General features: G+C 37.3%; 3 protein-coding genes across 6 annotated transcripts; all 3 read right to left on the bottom strand.

The window, feature by feature from the left end:
• Window positions 1-576: 576 nt before the first annotated feature.
• Window positions 577-4717, bottom strand: LOC112177041 (protein DENND6A). Of its 3 annotated transcripts, XM_024315207.2 has the most exons (6): window positions 4600-4717; window positions 4361-4450; window positions 2215-4000; window positions 1896-2088; window positions 964-1319; window positions 577-881 (listed from the first exon to the last, which is right to left on the bottom strand). In XM_024315207.2, the coding sequence occupies exons 3-5, from the start codon at window positions 3825-3827 to the stop codon at window positions 1095-1097; spliced, it is 2031 nt and encodes a 676-aa protein (XP_024170975.1). In that variant the 5' UTR covers window positions 3828-4000; window positions 4361-4450; window positions 4600-4717; the 3' UTR covers window positions 577-881; window positions 964-1094. The 3 variants fall into 3 exon arrangements, with proteins under 3 accessions (XP_024170975.1, XP_024170974.1, XP_040367068.1); XM_024315206.2 differs by lacking the exon at window positions 4600-4717 and having other exon boundaries at window positions 4361-4591; XM_040511134.1 differs by lacking the exon at window positions 4600-4717 and having other exon boundaries at window positions 964-1313; window positions 4361-4591.
• Window positions 4718-6793: 2076 nt separating this feature from the next.
• On the bottom strand, window positions 6794-13123 carry LOC112177043. Of its 2 annotated transcripts, none has more exons than XM_024315216.2 (14): window positions 12712-13123; window positions 11347-11437; window positions 11174-11258; window positions 10845-10929; window positions 10166-10235; window positions 9596-9665; window positions 9332-9377; window positions 8979-9228; window positions 8693-8898; window positions 8496-8570; window positions 7970-8039; window positions 7710-7790; window positions 7271-7350; window positions 6794-7185 (listed from the first exon to the last, which is right to left on the bottom strand). In XM_024315216.2, exons 1-14 carry the CDS (start codon window positions 12828-12830, stop codon window positions 7107-7109), a joined length of 1407 nt encoding a protein of 468 aa, XP_024170984.1. In that variant the 5' UTR covers window positions 12831-13123; the 3' UTR covers window positions 6794-7106. The 2 variants fall into 2 exon arrangements, with proteins under 2 accessions (XP_024170984.1, XP_024170988.1); XM_024315220.2 differs by having other exon boundaries at window positions 10845-10914; window positions 12712-13122.
• A 1133-nt stretch (window positions 13124-14256) lies between these two features.
• On the bottom strand, window positions 14257-21236 carry LOC112180984 (DNA mismatch repair protein MSH2). The gene is given in 13 exon segments (XM_024319573.2): window positions 14257-14675; window positions 14954-15106; window positions 15309-15511; window positions 16148-16274; window positions 17109-17219; window positions 17475-17546; window positions 17645-17733; window positions 17811-17940; window positions 18015-18569; window positions 18918-19991; window positions 20561-20593; window positions 20861-20910; window positions 21005-21236. Coding segments are annotated over 13 exon segments (2847 nt in total). The 5' UTR covers window positions 21054-21236; the 3' UTR covers window positions 14257-14474.
• Window positions 21237-21799: the final 563 nt, after the last annotated feature.

The following is a 21799-nucleotide window of genomic DNA, read 5'->3' as shown; positions in this document are numbered from 1 at the left end:
AAAAGAATGCTGTCCTAACCATCGTATCAATCAGCTTAACCATTCTTAAATGATGAAGGGTTTGTGGATCTGAGCAGAGATGCATAAACCATTAATGATGGATAGAGAGTATAGAGATATAAATTCCTTTAAACTGAAGCATCAATTTGATTCAAGACCTGAGCGTTAATGTGGGTCAACAAAACATCATGTAGTGGAGATTATAACAAAATCAAAAGATATCCTTAGATTTGAAGGGCAGACAAGTATGAAGGGTGTCACATTCAACAATGAAATGAGACATATAATCAACGGGTTAAAATTGATTTGTGGTCCACTTTTTTACAGGAATAATTCTCCTTTCCTTTTCACAAAGAATCTGCAACCAAAAAATCCAGTGATGATTGGTCAGTTGGTCTTGCTCAAATTCACTTTTATTGTAAAGAAAATTTCTTACCGTGGAAATATCTATACAAAAAATGGGTTTAGGCAAAAAAATTACTGTTGGACAAAACTAGAGGGTCCTTGTTTGTGTAGAGCTTCAATGGAAAAGCTTCAAATTAAAACAGGACCAATTCATAAGTGAAACCTTTTTTGTTTTCTTTTTTAACCCAAAACAAAACAATAAATTGATCTTTCACTTTCTGAGAGGGAGAGGTCTGACAATATTGAATTGATGTGTGCGCTACAAGTTGGAGGTTATTTCCCTCCGCAATTCTACAAATTACTAGACTACACAGTTCCAACAACATGAATCTTCAACTTCCATCAGAAAGGCAAGTTCTGACTTCCCATGAATTATAGAACACCCGAAGCTCCGTCTAGGTTGAAAAGAAGAGAAATCCTCTGAAGTGGGCACTGGGAAAGGGACGACTTGTATCACAGTTTGATTTCTTGCCCGTCTGTTATAGTAAAAGGAGTAAGCTCAGAAGAAAAGAATGCAAAGCATCATTAGTAGGGAAATAAGAATCAAGTATCACTAACCTGGTCAAAATGGTGCTTGAAGTCAGGGAATATGCTCTCAGCTCAGTAAGCTACAAATTAATCACAAGCGCTGTCCTTTAACAGCAGGTCGTCGATATCAGAGGAAACAGATTCCCAGACATTTTTGCACACTACCTTGGTGACGTTGGCGATCCAATTTGTATAGGCGGGGTCCCCGGAAGGTTTTTATTTTCAGAGCTTCCTTTCAGAAGAGCTGCCCTTTCTGGGTTAAGAAGTAGAAGTTGTTGCACGTCCTTGGGAAGCACATTGAAAACTGCCTGCAGATCTCGCTTTAGCTTTTGGCAAGTCGCAGCAGAGTCTGTGCTATCTGTGCCATCGCTTCCAGATTGCTGCAGCTGATGAGTGAAAATGATTGGAAAAATGAATATACTTTAATCTACATAATCATCCATTAACATAAGGAATAGAAACATGAAGCAAATGGTTTGAGCAAAGAATCTGTAAGCTGAAAGAGTAATGAAGCATTAACATATGGCCATATGGGGAGAATATCTGCACAATCATATGTTTAGATGACGGATAAGCTTATGCATAGTTCTCAGACCATTAGACATTTCTTTTCTTTTGAACACACATTTTGGGTCTGTGTGTGGGTCCAACAGTTGAATCAGCAACCAAGATCTTATAAATCCGTTAAAACACAATTGAAAGTATAAACAAAGCCTAGCAGTCCTGTAAACCATGCATCCACGACACACTTCTTGACTTCTTGACGAATTCCACCTTTTGACATCTCACATAAGGATTTCGGATGATCTTAACAAATTTAACATTAATACAAAAACCAATCTTAGAATTGGTCACCTCACAAAGATATCAGAAGATATATAGCTTCTGAATCTTTTTTTTTTTTTTTGTTGGAGTGGGAAAGGTATTAATACAAGATAGCATACTTAGTGGGGCCTGCTTACCTGTGTTTCTCCAAGAATATGTCTCTCAATAGCATTGAAGGAATCAACAACTTCCAATTCTGACATCTTCGATATTAACTGATGTATGTCGGTGTTAATTCTCGCCTGCTTCCAGAGTCTATCTTGCTCTTGTTCAGCAACAGTACGCCTTCTTTGAAACCATGGTGTAAAGTTGGGCCCTTGCAGAAACCGCCTATACAGACAGATAACACATAATAAATGCTTACCATTACTAAAAAGAACCGAGTATAGGAATGAGATGGGAAAGATTAGTGAGTTGTGGCAGTTAACAATACATCTGGAATTTAGCAATTATTACCTGTACAAGTCCAGCCAGTTCGATCTCATCCTTTTTGATAAAAACTTCCCAGGTCCTCTTGCTGATAAACTTGCCAGAAATTCATTGTCATTATACGGAACGAGAGGAGGAGGATCGACAAACGGAGAAGATCCTTCTGAAGGTGTTCTAGTCTTAAAATATGGACCAAAAGGCGCCAAAAAGTTGGTGGTGAGCTCCAAGAAATGACGCCGTAGTATCTCATTGTTAACAACTGACATTGACTCCTCAACCCGTGGTGACATCCCAGCATCTATAAGCCTATTGAGGATAGAAGTGTCAGGCTTAGTTGTTGCAGCATAAGTGCTCCAAATGGCTTCCTTATGCTCTGTCATGAGACAAAGAGGACCATCTCTCCTTAACTTGACAGCATTCAACAAGTTTGAAGGAGAAAATCTTTTAAGGGAAAGCTGTTGAAGACCAAACCCTTCTGGTCTACCTGAAAGTCTTCCAGTAGAGGACCTACTAGAAAAAGGAAGTCGGTTGGTATTAGGAGCAGGGCTTCCGACAGAAACAACGTGGGGCATATTACGGAGAGATTTAAGGAAAAAGAGGTTAGTAACACCCAAAATCATAGGAGGAAAAGTGTCTCCTTCATGAAGCGAGTTGAGCTGGGCAAATTCCGGGTCATGGATGGTGAAATAAGGTCTAAAATCAACACTACAAAGTAGAGGTGCTACCAAACTCACAAGACCAGCAACAGCCTCAGAACATTGTGGAGGTGTAGGAGCTATGATAAGAATGGGCTCACCAATAAGTAACAACTCCCACAGAACCCAAAGCTGCAACAATAGACCCCTAAAGATGCCGAATAGATCTGAGTCATGAAAAAGACCCTGTGGGACTGACTGATTATTAGGAAGAAAAGGAGCCATAGAGGATGCAGATTCTTCAAACAACATCCCACTTTCTGAGGGCAAGCTGTGGGCGGGTGGTAAGTTCACTTTCAGAGCAGCATTCCCAATAGGAAGCTCCATTAGCTTACCAGGTACAGGGCACGGCCACATTGAAACATAAGCAGCAATATGCTCAAGAGCCTTCCTTCCAATGTCAAAATATAGAGGACCCATGATTTGTAACAAAGGTCTAAACACACTAGAGAAAGGACTGTGCGACAAAATTACCACAGACTTCTGCTCCCCACCTCGTTTTAGCCTCTCATCATGTCTCTGTCGATTAAAGACATAACCATACATGTATCTTGAAGTATCAGAAATGTTGTTACTTTTTGAACTTCTAGGGGGTTTTACATCTGGGGAATTTGTAGGTAACTTCTTATTACTCTCAGTGATCTCTGTGGAAGCCACATTGTCCATTTGAAGACGTTCCCGCCTTCGAAACCGGAAAAAGAATATACAGTCATGAATGCTTGAGCGATTCTGATGCTGGGAAACGGAATCTGGGAATGAACTGAAAGCGATTTCAAGCTCCTCATCTTGCGTAAGACAACCAGGTGGGTAACACTCTTCAATAAGCTGACCCTGTTCAAGATCAAATCTGATGATACAAAAAGCCACAACCCATTGCTGCAAAGATTCTGGATCAAGCTTTGGACTAAATTCCGACTTCACTGAAAATGAAGGGGAACGACTCATTTCCAATAAAATCAAAGCCCGTTTCTAATCCTACAAATGCCTTTGCCTATCATCTCCAGCAACCATTCCCCCCTACAAAGATTCTTCAGCACTTTTCATTCTTCAAACCACTAATGCCAGACTTTTCCAGTTAAACTTGTGGGGTTTTCTTCCCTCAAACAGTAAACCATAGCCTAAACCAATAAATCCAACAAGAGTTCGTTAATTTCCAAGTAAGATACTAACCAAAATAAGGAAAAAATTTGTTGGGTGTTCTACAGCTTTCCTTGAAAACACTTCAGCACATCAGAAACGAAAGCAAGTTACTTTTTTTTTTTCAACTAATTGAGATTTCCTCAGCCAAGCTGAATCTAAAGTTAGTTTCTTTCTTACTTCAGGTGAAATTACAGCACCTTATCGATCCCAGAATCCATCTTATCTTTCATTTCTCAGCATTCAAACACAAAGCAAACCACATTGAAATGCTAGACACAAATCAAAAACTCAAATTCAGAAGGAAAAAAAAAAAAGATCTGGAAAAATGGGCACTTTACCTGAATTAGAAAACCCAGAACTCAATTTGCGCAGAACCAATCCAGATCAGCGAGATATAGACACCCAATTGGCCGAAAGCAAATGGGTCTCTGTCAAAATGAAAGAACCAGAAGGGAATAGTGAGCTTTTCGAAGGGTTTGGGTTGGCCTTAAGCATAAAGGTCTCTACTTTATATACGTGGGTGGGTGGGTGTGCTGCTCCGGAGAAACTGAAAGTAGGGAACCCAAAATTGTGTTACCTTTTTGGGTGAGGCGGCGTACCCCAAATACCAATGTTTGATTACTCTACTGCAAAATTTCCAGAAACTCAGATTTTAAGGTCTCTTTCAAAACCAGAATACATGCATGCCCTAATTGGGAAATGTTTAATCAATGATATTGCCGTTACCTCATCCACATCTACATCTCCTTTTAGTGCCTAGATTTTTATTTTTAACTTAGGTTAAAAAAAAAATTGATTAAGTTGTTTATGTTTGCACCGTAATTTTTTAGGAAAAGTCAAATCAATGATGCTCACCTTATTCTATTATAAATGTGCTTCGTTTGGTTTGCGGAAAGGAAAATAGTTCATTTGTCTTTCCCATGGGAAGGGAAATGAACTTTTCGAAGAACTTTCCATTCAGGCCATGTTTGGTTGACTGGAAAGGAAATGAATCACTTTCCTTTCCTTTGGGAAAGTGTTTCCCTTCCTTGGCTGTCCCCAAACGCAGGAAAGGAAAGTATTTCCTTTCCCAATGCCCACTTTCCGGGAAACAAACATGGCCTCAGATGTTTGGTAATGTAAGGAAAGTTATACGGAAGAGAGATTATTCGGAAAGTTGTTAAAAAGTATGTAATTAATGGAATAAAATAATATGTTGTGAGTAATAAATGCAAAGAAAGAAGGGGAAAAATGATTCATTTGGAGTATGGAATGAACCATTTTCCCCCTATTTTCCTTTGCTTCAGGAAAGTATTTCCTTTCCTTTTGCATCCCAAACACAGGAAAGGAACAACTTTCCTTTCCTGATGCTTACTTTCTGCGAACCAAACAGGGAAGTTCACTTCCTTTTCCCACAGGATTTTAACCTAAAAGTCTGGAAATAAAATCATCCTCTTACTTTTCTAAAAATCTTGAAAGTAATTTGTTACCGACTCAAATTAACTTTGGATCCACTACCAGTCTTTTTGTACAGAAGTACAAAGATTTGAAGAGATTATGTGTTGTGTTTTAATTTTTTAATACCATGTGTAGGGATGGCAAAAATCCTCATCGAGTAATATACCCATTAGATATTCGACCCTAATGGGGAGAAATTCGGGGAAAATCGGATAACGGGGATGGGGATCCCTAGTATTCGAATTATGAAATTGGGTACGGGGCGGGGATGGTATTTTGATCCCCATACCCATACCCACCCAATAAAAATTATATGAAATATATATATATATATATATATATATTATTTATCATATGTATATTTTTGATATTATTATGTTAATAAATATGTTCTATTAATAAATGATATTTATCAACATGTCAATTTTCCTTAATTGAAATAAGAAATTTATTTTATTTTGATATTTGATTTTAACTTCATATTTTCCAATCCATAATTATTTGTATAAATTTTTATATAATAAATTAATAATATTGTTAACGGGGATTAGGGCGGGTACGGAAACGTAATTCCCAATGGAGTCGGGGACGGGGAATCCCTAGTATCATATTACGGAGATTGGGGCGGGTAAAGGAATAAAGAATGAAGTCGGGTATGGAGATGATAATTTAATCCCCTTACCCTACCCTCCCCATTGCCATCCCTAACCATGTGTTGACCTCTATTTTTCTTTTCTATCAATTTCTTGGAATACTAACATAATCGAAATGCTATCATACAGTAGTATCGAATGAGGCTAATGAAGCTCATGTTTATTAAAGTTAACGGTGAAGCTCATGTTTATTAAAGTTAACGGTGTCCCTGTCTACGCACATCCCAATGAGGCTAATAATGTCTTATCAAATGAGGCCAAGCATACTGAAAGATATAGTATATACTTTTCCAACCGTCTAAGAACCAACCCCGAAACTTTCTTAAGAAGAAAAAGGAAAAAAAAATAAAAAATTGCCCAGTCCATGATTTTCAACCAAAATTGTCCACATGAACGAAAAATGATGGTCTCAGATATTTGTATTTTTGTTTTGGAATAAAGTTCTGTGATCAGTTCCCATAAGACTGGAAAACATATGAGATCTTTCGATCTGCTCAACCTCGCTATTAGGCTCTTTTGCACGACATGAGCACCGCTAGGCTCTTTTGCACGGACATGGACACCGTTGACCTCACTTGTAGTAGACCACCAGGGTCATTAGCTTTTGCTTGCATAGCCGCAGACATGACTACATGGAAGTGTTAGCCTCGCCTGGCATGTCAACCCATCGGAAACCCTGTCTTTCAATACCATGTCACATATTTTTCTATTCAACTCATCTGATAACTTCCAACTTGTTATAATAGTACTCTCTTCCTGTACATTTACAATTTCAAAGCTGAAAATGGAAGCTACCAAATTATATTCAAAGGAACTGCATTTCCGTTATCTCCTAATCCTTGCATTGCTTAATTAGAGACAGCTGCAATGACCAGTCACCGTCATTGAGTATAATCAGTGTTAAAATTTGTTCTCAAGTGAGGTTACCGTCCAGCCCTATGTACCCTAATTTCATGCCATACAAAAACTGAAGTGGGGTAAAACTGAAACCAAGCTAGACATCATACACAGGTAAGCGCTCCTCAATAGAAACACGGCATATTGGGCATTTTTTACACTTGTCACAGCAGGTACTGCACAAAATTGCAAAACAATCAGCATTTTATTCCATCCGAAAGACATTGACATAATTACAAGCACCATGATATGTCATGTTACCTGCAAAGAACACGATGCCTACATGGTAGCAGGACCACACTGATATCTCCCTCAAAGCAAACACGGCATAACACTTTTTCCTGACAGTAGCATCATAGAAAATTTCAATAACAAACACATACATATGCATGCACCTAGTTCTGATGGTTAACCAATAAAAAAAAATGTTGATGAATTTAAAAAAAGACACTCATGCATGTTAACCTAAAAGAAAATTTGATATAATAAGTCGAGTTCATTGAATTTTAGTGGCAATACTTAGTGTCAAACATATTACTATATTACCATGTATACCAAGCAACAGAGCAGAAAACAACAAAATGACAAGAACAAGGAACAGTAAAAGACAGCCTTTAAAAATATCAAGCAGTTAAATCCAGAAGTTTACACCACAGGCTCACAATACTGTAATACAATTGATAAGGATGAGATACATTACATTTTGAAGTCTTTCATACTCCTGCTGACTGTATTTTGTGATTTCTGTCTGTTCACCAAGAGCTGCTTGAAGTCTCCATACCTGATATTTGGATGATGAAAATAAAAGACAAGTTAAGATTACATAGTTTTGGCAATGGCAAAAGAAGAATTATAGTGTAGAATAACAATCATAATATCAAATCAGGGAGCCAGGGGAAAATAGGCACATGTACAAATCATAACTCTAACAAACAAATAAGAAATGAGGATATTGATCACCTCTTCAGTGAGATCCTTTTTAGGCATTTTCTTCACTATCTCAGGTGGATAACCACAGAAAGTGTTGTATCTGCACATTACGAACAAAATATACATAGATCAGATATTTCTGTACTGTTGTACAGCTGAAACGCTTTATGAAATTGTTAAAAGCCCCTAAGTAAGATATGATGCAGCACTAAATCCCCAAATGACAGGGTCAGGAGGAAATTCTCTTCGTCTGTGTTTTCAAAACGCTTCAAGTTACGTAAATCTAAAATAGCAAATTTCTGATCAAACAAACCCAGGTGCAGCGGATCCATAGTTATATAAATAACTACTGCCATATCAACAGTCAAGTCAACATAACTAACAATGTTACCATGTGCAAAATGTGCCTTAAAGGTGAAATAAGAATGAAAATCAATAAGCCTACCACAGCAAGCAGTGATTTTCTTTTATTTCTTGAAGTAAAATAATCAAACCTCCTAGAGTCTTTAAGTTCAATAATCACAATTGAGATAAAAAACAATACTAAGTTACTAACCCTGAAGCCCCCTCATGAAACAGTCGGGCATGTTCCTCACAACTTCCTTCATCTATTGACCACCAGCCAAGTAGCCTGCACAAAAGCACTATCAAATAAGAATTATTCCACAGTATTCACCCCATGTACTACTAGTGTTTAATAGGTTGACAATCTGGATTACCCAAGATCTTTATTAGCAAAAACAAACTTGTTACCTGGAACCATGGTGCAAAAACCCCAAGCAATCGTGTGCTCTGGAAGAAAATCTAAAATATAATCCTGTGCCAGCTCCACTACGCAGTAGAAGTACAATTTTCTCCACCAACCTAGATGCAGCAAATATTACACCAACACCTTGTAGTAGAAAAAGAGGAGAGAATAGAACCGGAAGTGGGATATGTCTAGCACGATCAGGGGTTCCCTGAAATTTTAAATTAGGTAGGTCAGTTGATAAGAATAGTAGTCACAAGACTCATGCCACAGCACAAAAGCATCACATACCTCAAGGCGCATACAAAGGAGAACTTGAAAACCAATCACCGGAATTTTCATAACATGCCCGCCAATGTCTTGCAGACCACACATTCTATCTTGATGCTGATCCTCTTCTGCAGAAACTACTAGACCGCTGTTCCAGTCAAGATATCTAATAGTTGTAGAAGATGAAGTAGCTACTCTTATTTGGGAATTTCGATGAATTACTGGATTAGACCACTTTGTACAGACAAGAAACGCAAAGCACTCTGCAATACTGTTAAATATATGCACGTTTTAGTCCCCAAAACATGAATAAAAATCTCGTCACAAAATTTAAGGCAACATGAGAAAAAGCTGCTGTTAGATAGAAATAGTACCTAAAGTTTATAAATAAATCCCACCAGCCAAGGGCATTTACATGACCTGCAACATTTAATGTAAGGAAAAACATAAGTAGCAATTGTTTAAAGAACGTTACTTATGTTTTAGTTATTAAAGTTTATCTTTCCTATGCATATAAGAATGTAGAAATGAATTCTATGGACTGCATTAAACCACGCAGAGAAAAAGTTTTACAGATGAGTCATAAGGGAAGATGCCTTTCACTGTTAACATTTACAACTGGGAGCAAGAGAAATTACCAGATAACTTGAGCATGGTGAAGACTGTAGCAGCAACAAAGAAAACCATGGAGATTGCAACCCAGAAATGCTACAAGAAACAGAATGACAAACCAATTACAGTACTTCCACAAAATACTTTCTAGATTTATGTAAAAGAAACTTAAATTTGAAAAGAAGGCGAGCCTTGAGGGATGACAACCAGTTCATTTCAAAGGCTACTTGCATATTGACATAAAACATTTTAATTAAAAAACCAAACAGAAATGCTGAATTATTTGACAACTACAGCTGAAAGTTAAAGACAATATAAACACACATGGTATCTTGTCACAACTGATGCTGCAATTTGCTAACAAAGATGATGTCGCATGCAGACTAGAAACTTTAGAACTTTCACTTAAAGTTAATCACTCCTGTCCATTGTAGAAGACTAATCTTCTTCATACATTAATGGTGGCACAGAATAGGTTAAACATTCAGAATAAAATATTGTGAATACAGCAAAAATTATATCGAATCCACCTTTACATATGAAAACAAGGTCTTCAAAAAATTGGACAGTTCGTCAACTGATGAAATGAAACTTACAGGAAGTGTCTCCCATATTGCCTCATCATTCATGTTTTCATCATCCCCTGGCATTAGAGCCTTACACATTCTGTTAAAGAAATGGGTATCAAACAAATGCTTCAAAAAGTCCCATACACGGGTGTAGGGTCAACAGAATACATATTCTTAATTATATCTAACAGGCGTGAATTTTTATTGTCTAGAACAAAAACTGGATGTTTCCTCCCATGAACTAAAGTGAAATAACAATTTCTTTTCCAGTTCATAATCTTGCTTAATTTTTTCCATGTCTTTGATCTTATTAGCTCAGAGTGGAAACAATATTTTCTGCCAGAACAAGACCATTTAAAACTACAACTTAAGGATGGGGAGAGACATAGGAAGGAAGCCAATGATACTCGCACACCTTTTTTTTTTTTTTTTCCAAAACCAAATGACATAACTTTATAGGAAAAACAATAAATATTGATGTGGAAAATTGTCACATTGAGTTACAGCTGGACACAGTAATGTTCAGATTCTATTTGGTCAGCCAAATGGGTGCTAAAGTTGAATCAGATGCAAGCCAAACAATCTTTCCAAATTTGTTATGTCTTAGAACCAATGTGCTAAGCATGATCTCTACAAAACTGACAAATAAGCAGAAGTCTATTACTGAAAGATAACACCTAAGAGTAACAAATGTTAAAGGAGATACCTGAAATTGTCAATGAGAATAATTACTTCGAATGCCAGTAAGGGAAGAAAGACAACCTTTAAGTTGACAGCTGCAAAACTGTGAACTGTAAGGTAATAAACTATCAGACCTTACAATAGGTTCTTGAAGCCATACTGGCTTGGTAGAAATTTTATTGCGGTGTATGAAAAGAAAGAAAAAAAAAGAAAAAAAAAACACTTGACTTTATTCAGCTCTACCTCTTCTACATGCATTTCCCCACACATGAAATGCCGGTATCAGTCCCCAAATATTTTGTTATTTTCTTTTTGAAAAACAAACTAAAGTTAAAAGAGGAGATGGATGGATACCATAACGACTTTCAAGATATATACAGAGGAGCAACTCAAATGCAATAAGCAATGGTGTGGCCACAACAGCATGACATGGCGCCCACTGTCCAACAGAGAAAATCTTAATATCATTAGAGTATCAGATTTTATGAAATACAAGACCAAAATTATAAAGAAACATGATGACTTACATGACGACTGTGTGGAACTGATGGAGCGGGTAGTGAGAATCTTCCTCGGGCAACAACTGCATGAAATATCCAAAGTGGAAAAAAAATTATCCTGCATACAAAATAAAACATTCAGAAATGAATCTAATTATATAACTTTACATTTTAAGGAGCCTGTATGTCTGTTTTTGCATGTCAGACCATGCAATTATATCAACATCTTGGCAGCAACATCAGTTTTTCAAAACATCCAAATCAGATTCCACGAGTTGATGAATATATATTCAAACAATGTATGCAAAAGAAATCAAAGAAAAGCGGTGTTTTAGCCTGTATTTGCCAGCACAAGTTGACCACAATCATGATTCAATTAGTTAGAGAAGCATGTAAAGTGTGTCCAATCAATACCTCTCCCCTTTCCATCCAAGAGAACACAAGTCTATACTTGGAGCCACAATATCTACCGGCAACAGTCAATCGATAGCTCTTTGAATTGAAGATATTATGACTAAGAAGCACTATCTGATCATAAAGGAAAGACCTTACCCATTGAGATATTGTCCTAATCCTACAAGTGTTGGTGGGAATAGGTTGAGGGAGAAAAAGAAAAATGAAGAATAGTAAGATTGCATTGTTCATCACATCGATTAATCAGACGGAATCACCACTCACCATAAAGATCACAATTTAGAAGAAAAGATTCAAACTTTCATGGTCCTTTTTTAAACAACTACTGCCCTCACCAACATGAGAGTTTCATCCAATCAAAAGTACTGACATACTAAATTCAACAAGAAGTCCCCCAAGGTTGTGGGTCTAACAAATATGAGAATACGAATGAAAGTAACCTATTCTCTATAAAACGTTCGACTGTTAGTTAAAAGTTCACTTCCTAATGCATGTAGCACACAAATATGTTCTCATGCTCTACTCAGTTCTTACCAAAACAGTCGTTAATGCAGAACAGAATTGCGTAAGTATAACTAATCCCATGTAAACTTTGAATCAAGTTGGTAGTTAACAATTTACCTTCTTGTTCCTAATTGTACCGCCTATGGCACCAGTAAACTCATTTCCCAATCAATAAGCAAAGCAACGCTTTTCAAACCATCACAATTCTGATCCATTCCTTTCGCCACTAGTTGAAAAATCCAGTCTTTATAACTAATAACTAGTGATAACCACAAACTACTCATTCCATCAAACCAAACAAAACCCATGAACCAAATTTAATAAATTTCCAAACTTTCCCAACTCATATATCCAAAAACCCCATAACCAAAACCCAATTGCATTCAAATCAAAACCAAAACGGATACAATTCCAGACTATACATGCACATAGAATCAAAAACCAGAGAGAGAGAGAGAGAGAGAAGAAACGGACCACCAAGAGTAGGAGACGATGTGGTCGAGCTTGAGAACGAGCAAGAGCGTGAAGGTGAATAGCAGGCTGTGGGCTGCTAAGGCCTGGACGGACTTCAACACTCTCCGCCAGTTCATCATCGAACGACGTCGTTCAACTCTTCTTCTTCTTCCTCTTCCTCTCAATCTCACTATATACAAGACCAGGAAATATTGAAAGGTGTTGGCTTTCTTTTCTGGGTGGGATGAGACTGTTGGGAATTTTGTGGGAATTGAGAAAAAGAGGGTGTTTTAAGAAATTGTGGGTGTTTCTCTTTCGCTCTTTCCTGCTTTCGTTTCTTTCATGAATAAAAAACAAAACGCATTTACTCTCTCTCTCTCTCTCTCAGCTTTTCCCTCCCTCCTTCCTTTCTCTCTCTTCTCTTGTTTGGCCTCTTTGCTTTCACTCCACGGCAAAGTAACGCTCTTACAGTGTCTCAGCCTGATTCGGGCACCCGCCTCTGCGCTAGTTGACGATTGATTTTGTGGGGAGATGACCGATTTGTCCTCCATCCCATATCCTTGGGGAGAAATTAGTTTAGCTTTGCTGAGAGATGCCATAAGCGTGTTACTAGCTCACTAACATAACTGAAATGACTTACTACCTTACTCTCAATCAAATAAAAATAAGAAAGATGATTGTCGATTTGAATTGTTGTATATTATAAATTTTCAACACATCTACTCTTTCATAATATACAATGGTTTCCTTTCACAATGTACAACGGTTGAAAAATCTAGAGCGAGTATAAGAACATGATAAGGTGCTCCAATCAAAATTTGGATGACAAACTAGATATAACTGTTAAATGAGCAAGCAGACAAGGAAATCCCATGATATCAACAATCAAGAAACAGAAAGACTTAAAAGGACAAAACTGCCCTCTTGTGACAGTGACCACTTTCTGGGTTGTTTTTCAGGTTCTTCTCCTTTGGGTAAGTCCGTAAATATCTAGCGCGGAACGAACAGAATCTAAATCATGACACAAAAAAGCAAACTGGATTATTGGAGCAACATGGATGTGTATGCATGTTTAATTTGACAGCACCGAGAAAGAAAGAAAAAAAGCACCAATGCTTTGAGTTGCCCAATTGTAATTGGGTAAAAAGCACCGATGCGTTGGGTTGCCCGATTGTAATTGGGTAACGCGTTTACTGTTTAGGATTAAAGTTGCCAAGTTACTTGGGAGCGTGTACTTCCTATACATACGGCCTGTCGTATGATCCAGTTAACGAATGGATAAGGAAAGGAATGAGTCAGACAACATAGATGTTTGTCTGGTGGTCTAGTGGTCCTACTGGCGAGGAGATCAAAGAGCTTGACAGCTGCACTATTTTGTCAGTTCATCTCCCTTGAAACTTGAAAGTGAAGGTAAATTCGGTTGGCTCAAACCAACTCAAAAGCGCGGTTGGGTCGGTTGGATTGAGCATTTGACCCGCAAAATGCCCGCTTTTAATTGCGAGTTCGGACTTTGCCTTCAAAAAAATACGCATAGGTAAATGAATCAGTACTACTAAGAACTAACAGTTCTGAGAAACATTCTTTCATTAAGAAGTCGGAGGTAAAAAAATGGTCATTAAAAAGAGAGATACTGCCCCAACATCAGATCACACGTCTGGTGCACTTGCACTTGAGACATTGATAGAGGCACAAAATTGTTGGGGCAATGAGAAACAACCCATTTACAGAGACGAGCTTTATATAAATCCCAAAATACAAGTCACCTCCATCTTGAGGATGACCAACTAGAAAAACTGTTGTAGCCATTGGCTGTTTACTGCCTCCGTTTGCAAGTCATCCTTCATCTTGTTAACTATTTGCAAAGCCTGCTGTACATCCATTGTATCTAATGGCATTTCAGAGAACTCCTTCAAAAACTTGCGTGCACGAGCTGCTCCTCTAGACATGTCATCAGAATCATACTCTCTCTTGCGCTTGGATCCAACCTGTAGATCATAGTTTTTGAATCAGATGAATTCCAGCCTAGCTGTGTGCTTCATGATATATTATCAATTATACATTCATTTGACAGAAATGGTTCTCTATTAGAAAAAATATAGGATATCATAGGTTTTCAGAAATGCCGACCAAAAAGTACTGAAACTGGCTATTTGCCTACCAACCATAATTGTTTTCTGGGCTACCATGTATAGATTATTGATTGAAATAAAAAAATTGAACAAACAAAATGTGAATTCAGATAGCGGGATGATGTTTGAAGTACCTCTTCTCTAGCATCATTTGGAATGACGGCAGTAGGAGTGAAATCCTCCAATTCAGCAGCCTTTTCTCTAGCAAGGGCAACAACACTTTCAGGAAAGTTTGCAAATTCTGCAACCTGGATACCGAAACTTTGATCACATGCCCCTGGCTCAACCTGGAAAGAATGATCACACCAAGAAAATGAGTGGGTTCAGTAAATTGTTTAACCAAGATACATGTGCCTAGCATAAAATTGAAGGAGAAGATGGGAGAAAGATTATAGAACTTAATCCCAAACAAAGTTACATCTGCTTTAAAAATGTATTAATCGTGATTCATCATTATTAACTTCAAAAACGACTAGAGAATTCATCTACCTTGTACAGCATAGTCAACTTGCGGCTTGATGAGTCAATATGTGCACTAACATGATAGTTCGCAACACCAACAATTTGCTTCATATTAGGCTCATGAACAGCATTTTCTTGAGCTAATGCGGTCAATTCATGAAAGTGAGTTGCAAACAAAGTGGGTGCATTAATCACTTCAACAAGGTGCTCGCAAATGGCCCAAGCCAAACCTGACCACCAAAATAATATTGATAAGACGTATGTGCAAACCTTTATTAAGTGTAACTAAACTAAATGAGACATAGATAACGCCAGAAAAGCACAACTAGATCATCATATTCTTCAACAAATGCTTACTCTAAAACAGGAAGACAATTTCCAAGAAAAAATTCATCACATTCAAAACAAAATAAACATCAATTATGTCATAAATCTTCTCTGAACAATGCTCATTGGTCCATTCTCGCTATTCTGCCTTTAGTTCTTGATTCATGTACGAGCCTTATGATATACGTAATGCATTACCAAATTGAAATAAGTCAATAACATAAACTATTTCGCAATTTTGACAAAATTGTCAACAATTATGTGACATTTAGTTCTAGCTTACAAACATGTCTTGAATACAACCTACATTGACACAACCCAAACGGAAATATGGCAGTTTTGTTAATGTTAAAACTAGTGATAAGCGATCAAAGGAAGCAAAAAGGAGAATACAGGCTATCTTATCTGAATATTCAACTCCACTACCATTGAGTTGTATGAAAGCAATAATCAATACATCTGACCCACTTTTCTTAATGAGGTATTAAAGGGAAACATGACAACATCAATACACCAGAGAGTTCAAGTTTTAAACCAACCGAATCCATCATAAGTTGATGTCCCTCGGCCTAACTCGTCGATGATTATCAGTGACTTATCTGTAGATCCTTTCAGTATAGATGCAGTCTCAAGCATTTCTTGCATAAAGGTAGAAACACCACGTAGCTAGAAGAACAAAGAATACACAGAATTAATTTCCATATCGAGAAAAAAAAAAACTCCTGCTATCTTTACAAGGCAACCACGGATCGTTTCCAAAGCAGTTGTACAACATAATGTATGAGACTGAGTAAACAAACACATGCGAGACAACAATTCAACACAGGTTTAACTTTTGGTTAACATAAGTTTAACTGAGGTAACCAGTAATGTATTGATTACCATGCCATAACCTGGACATGTTGATCAGATTTAAGGACTCGATAGAACCTACACGTACTTAAAAAGATTTTTCTTAAAGGTCTGGTGACTTTTCCGTGTATATTTCTCATTGATCTGAACAGTTTATATATACAAGAGAAAGCTAAATGCTCTGGTACCATAAAAGTTCGGTGAATTTTCAGTGTGATACATTTCTCATGATAGTTGTAAACACAGGTTACATCATAGGACAAGGATAGACAAAATTGGCAGAACTGTCCTGCTTACTAGTTTTCATCCAAGTTGTTCAAGAAATCTAAATTTTGGTTCCAAGTATTTTAGAACCAGACATGTAGATAAATAACTTGCGATGATAGACAGGGGCAATTACATTTCTTCTGATGTCGACCCACCATTATTGTGAATTAGAAGTTAAAATAGGTAGCTTAAACATTGAAACAAACTAAGCAATCAGTCCCTTACTTTTAGTAATGCACTGTTGCTTCTACCTCTTAGTCCCTTTTCTATTAAAATGTCAGTTAAATAGCATAACATTCAACTCATGTGGAATCAGTTTATAAAACTAGCTTCTATTTAAAGAAGTTCAAACTTCAACAGACTACGACATGGAACACTCACTTGGCAATCACCAGCACCCACTCGAGCAAAAATGCAATCACGAATAGAAATGGTAGCCTTCTCACAAGGAACAAAAGAACCAACTTGTGCCATTAGAATAATCACACCAACCTGCCAGTGCAAACAAAATCCAGCAAAATTGTTAATAGTGATTAAACTAAATAGGATTTCATGAAACAAATAATAACTTTCTTTGGTATTGCGCATGGATGTGACATGAGAGGCATATTTGCATGGTAAGAGTAGTTATAAATCGTACTCAACAAAAGAGTAGTATTTCAAAAAAGAATGTCATATTTACATGGAAAGTTGTTTAAGCTGATGGAAGGAATAAAAGGAGCATTGACCAAGCCAATAAAATCATACCTGCCGGATAAACGTGGATTTTCCACCCATATTAGGCCCTGTAATGATTTGGAACCAACTCTTTCCTCTTACCTGATTAGCAGAAATTATATACATATGATGAGCCACTCCAACAACAAGAAATACCAATAATTATTATTATTCAATTCCTGGGTATCATGAACACTCACAAGTTTACAATCATTGGGTATAAAATTAACCCAGTCCTGAGCCTCCACACAAGGATGTCTACTCCCTTCTAGTATAATATCCCCACATCCTATTATAGCCAATAAGTCAATAATCATTTTATGAATAAATACAAACTGATACGGGAAAAAGATACAAATAAGAGACTGAAAAACTAATTGATTACCGATGGAGTGATGAGTGGCCTAGTATAAGGAGTAGGACAACTAGAAGCCAAATCAGCAAAACTAAGTAACACATCCAATTCAGAAAGCAAGCCAGCTACATTACAAAACACCTGGAAATAAAGAATTCATCAATCAAACACAACAAGAGACAGAATTATGCATGACAATATTGAAGTATATCTACCTCTGAGAAAGAGGATGCAGTGTGAACAACTCGGTTCACCAGTTCTTTCTGACAATTTTTATACTCTTCAAGTATTCTCTGATATTGATCCCCTAACTTTTTAAGCTTAGTATTAGTGAATTTCACTCCATCTTTTCGGGTTTCCAGGACAATGAATTGTGTTGTGAGCTTTTTCCTTATTTTTGGCTCTTCCTTCTTTGTGATTCTAAAAACATGTCCAAATTGTGTGCCTTTATCTAACTTCAAGGCCTTATCTATAGAGAGATCAAGATCCTTAGCAGTTTGTTTATGCAAATTGTGTATCTGCTGAGCAAGCGACTCTTGCTCATTCTTTAGTGCAGAAAGAGCAGGATCATAACTAGACGCTATCATGTACTCTCCATTCTCCAGTTGATCAAGGTCAACAGCAGCTTCCACTAGAGCAAGAAACTTATTTAAGTGGCCATCATCAGTCCATAATGCAAGGGGATCCGAATATTTTTCCTTGATCAGCGAGGAAAACTCTCCATCATACCGCTCTAGGGCGCTTTTGATGTATGGAAGCCTTATACATGACTGCATTCAGAAAATATGAGTCAAATAAAGACACACGCTTTCAACTATAAGATAAATAAGTATAAATTTTGCACCGATACATGGCTTCTAAACAAACAAACAAAAAACAAAAATTCCTTGACCAGTGAAACTATATTTTTGATTATCAATCATTACTTTGCCACTGAAACAGGCAAGATCCCATCATGCATAAAAAGGAAACAAGAAACCAAAACTAAGGAGTAATATTAGTTAGCTGGATGGTCTCTTTTGGCTGCTTAGTCAAGCAAAAGAAGTCACTTATCAGGTTAAACCAACAACACCAATGCAGAGAATCTGACAAAATAATAAATCTGTAAAAAGTTCTACCTGATAAAGTTTTACAACATGCTGCAAACCAGCTCTTTTCTTCTCAAGACTGTGCACCAGTCGTTCAATGTCTGAGATTCGTTTCAGATGCTGCCTCAGATCTTGGCGAAGCGCAGGATCCTCCACAAATGTTTGTACCAAATCTAACCTGGAATTGATTTCCTGTACATCTAATAAAGGCTGTTTTAGCCACATGTGCAGTAATCGTTTACCCATTCCAGCAGTACAGGTTCTATTCAGAAGACCAAACAAACTGAAATTTTTGTTTGCATCAGTTTTGCTTTCCAGGATATTAAGTGCCCTCATAGCAGCAGAATCCAACCTCATATAGTTATCAAGATTATATCTTTGGATGTTATAGTTTCCATAATTGCTCTCATCAGCAAGTAGTTCTGCATAAGAGAGCAATGCCCCCAATGCACCAGGTGCAAACTCAAATCCAGAAACTAAATCTCGAACTGGTTCAATAGTTCCTTTGACAAGCCGACTGAGATCCTGAACCAAATCCCTCATCTTAAATTCACTCTTTTTTCTCTCAGTTAACATCACACCACATCGAGTCAATGCATCATGCAATGCTCTGATTTCACCGGTTTTCCCACTCTCTACAGGCAGAAGGCATTCCTTGCAACCAAGTGCAACTAAAGCTGATTCCAAATTTGTGAAGTGGCTATCATCAAGAAATTCAGCTAACCCAAGTGCTCGTTTAGTTAGATCAACATATCCTAACCCCACTGTACAACCATTTTCACGGAAGTTAGGTAATAGTGCAACAACCACGGGGGTATCCTGCATCTCATTGTTCGCAAATAATACATCTTCAAAACTTCCAAGATTTCCAGGCGTTCCACTTTTCACAAGTCTCCAACTTGAGCCACTACCCTCATAAATCTCAAGAGTATGGTCTGTTCTTTCCAGTAGAAGATCACGGGCAATTGTTTCAAACATGTTCTTACTAACACTCACACTGGATAGGCCATCAGATCCACTACCCAGTTGTCGCAGAGCGGTGGTGGTACGATAATAGGTCTTTGCAATGAAAGTAGCATTTTCACCATGCGCAGTATAGTAGTCCTGAAATAGTACATATTTCAGGAAGAATGTCAAATGATGTATTCACAGAATAACAGAAAGAAAAGAAAGAAGAAGAAAAAGATAACAGAGACCTACAATGGCAAGAAAAATCATCACAAATGCTCAAATACTAGCAAAGACTAATAGACAGAATGTATCACAAGTACAGATTGTTTGGTAGGTGGCAGAGGATATTAGACTTCTATGGCTAAAGTTTAGACATAATTGACCAGATAAAAGATAGGATGCCAATTTGTCAATCATAAGATACAGCCAGATATATGCAAGTTTGAACTCTACATATGCAATGTATGTGTTTCCTTTCCAACCACGCATGTGGAATAGGGTTGGGGAAATAAGATGCAAGTTGGTAAAACAAGGGAAGGATAGAAGATAGCAGAAGGAGAAATATGATAGTCATGTTGAACAATTACAGCCATAAACCTATTTGAAATCCTTAGAAGTGAACAAATAAACAATCAACCAAACTGAAGCAATAGAAAAGTAAGGATTACAGCGCCCCACAGAAGAATACAGAGATGTTAATGAAACCAAGAAGTGAAACTGACCCGACGATCAAACAATCGAATAGCTCTTGTGTCCTGCAACAGATAACAAAACCCAATAATAAGAACAAACATCTTCCAACACATTCTATATAATCACTTTACATTCACATTATCTACACCATTATTGGGTTATCATCCGATACCAAAAAAAATTCAATTTACACTAGTCTTTCCATCACTTTCAATTTACAAGTGAAAATCAAAACTAACTACCCAAAATTATCCAAAGAAATATATAAACAAGCAATGAATAAGAAACCCCAAAACACACAGCTAGGGTTTCAGAAATGGAAAACTTACATGGGGGAGGGTTTTGAAGAATGACAAAAACCCTTGAGATTGCTTGGCATCTACACAATAGAGACGAGAGAATTCAAAATTGTATGTAATTAAATCAAAAGAGGAAAACAGAAAAGCTAGGGTTTTTGATTTTCCTGGCTTTACCTAATTTAAGCTCCGGAAGCTTGCTCTGGTCCTCGAAATTGGGATCCATGGCTGATTTGCAGTTAGGGTTTGGGGATTTCTTCAAGTGGGTTTATAGAGTGAAGTGGAATTTGTGGCGCCGAATTGGGTTAGAGATTGGCGGGAAAGAGAGCATTAGGGATTTTTGGGGCGCGTGCATTGCCACATTGATTCGTGGCGCGGGCGCGTGGAGTTGTGGATGTTGGATGGGCCGGTCCAAGAAGACGGAGGTAACTGGATCCAAATTGGGCTTGTCCAATATGCTACTGGTACATACATAATACATAATTTATGCGAGGTAAGTGATGGTCCTCGTTTAGAGAATTTATTTTATGAAATCGATGCACAATTTGTGATAATCAAACCGTTATCAATACTGTATGTTTGGTATAAGTCAATACTATATGTTTGGTATAAGTCAAACCGTTATCAATACTTTGTAGCTGATCATCTAGCTTCTTTAGCCTATGGTTGTCATAATCAGAATGTTTGGTTCTACTGCTTACCTATTTCTGTGTGCCCAGCGTTTCATTTGGATCAGCTGGGAGGAGATGTTTCACGTGGTTTTGTTTTTTCCTTGTAATCATTTTATTTTCAGTCATCAAAAAAAAAATGACTCAATGATTTTCGATTGAATTTAATTTTTGCATATATCGGAACATTACTAAATGAGTGTAATAAGATATGGAAGAGGAAAACATTATAAATAGAGTGAGCATATGTCTCATTAATTGGGAATATTATGCCATATGCTTGTTCCTTGTCAAGTCTTAGTTT

This window comes from Rosa chinensis, chromosome 7, assembly GCF_002994745.2.
Source record: "Rosa chinensis cultivar Old Blush chromosome 7, RchiOBHm-V2, whole genome shotgun sequence".
Lineage (NCBI taxonomy): Eukaryota > Viridiplantae > Streptophyta > Magnoliopsida > Rosales > Rosaceae > Rosa > Rosa chinensis.
Note: the sequence above shows the minus strand (reverse complement) of the source record. Positions and strands in the feature narration are given on the sequence as shown.

Coding starts and splice junctions, on each gene's coding strand:
- LOC112177041 (XM_024315207.2), bottom strand. CDS start 3,827: ATGAGTCGTTCCCCTTCATTTTCAGTGAAGTCGGAATTTAGTCCAAAG. Junction 2,089..2,214: donor AACTGGCTGGACTTGTACAG/GTAATAATTGCT, acceptor CTGTCTGTATAG/GCGGTTTCTGCAAGGGCCCA. Junction 1,320..1,895: donor ATATTCTTGGAGAAACACAG/GTAAGCAGGCCC, acceptor TTCACTCATCAG/CTGCAGCAATCTGGAAGCGA.
- LOC112177043 (XM_024315216.2), bottom strand. CDS start 12,830: ATGATGAACTGGCGGAGAGTGTTGAAGTCCGTCCAGGCCTTAGCAGCC. Junction 9,229..9,331: donor GATTTATTTATAAACTTTAG/GTACTATTTCTA, acceptor TATATTTAACAG/TATTGCAGAGTGCTTTGCGT. Junction 8,899..8,978: donor TCCTTTGTATGCGCCTTGAG/GTATGTGATGCT, acceptor TTAAAATTTCAG/GGAACCCCTGATCGTGCTAG.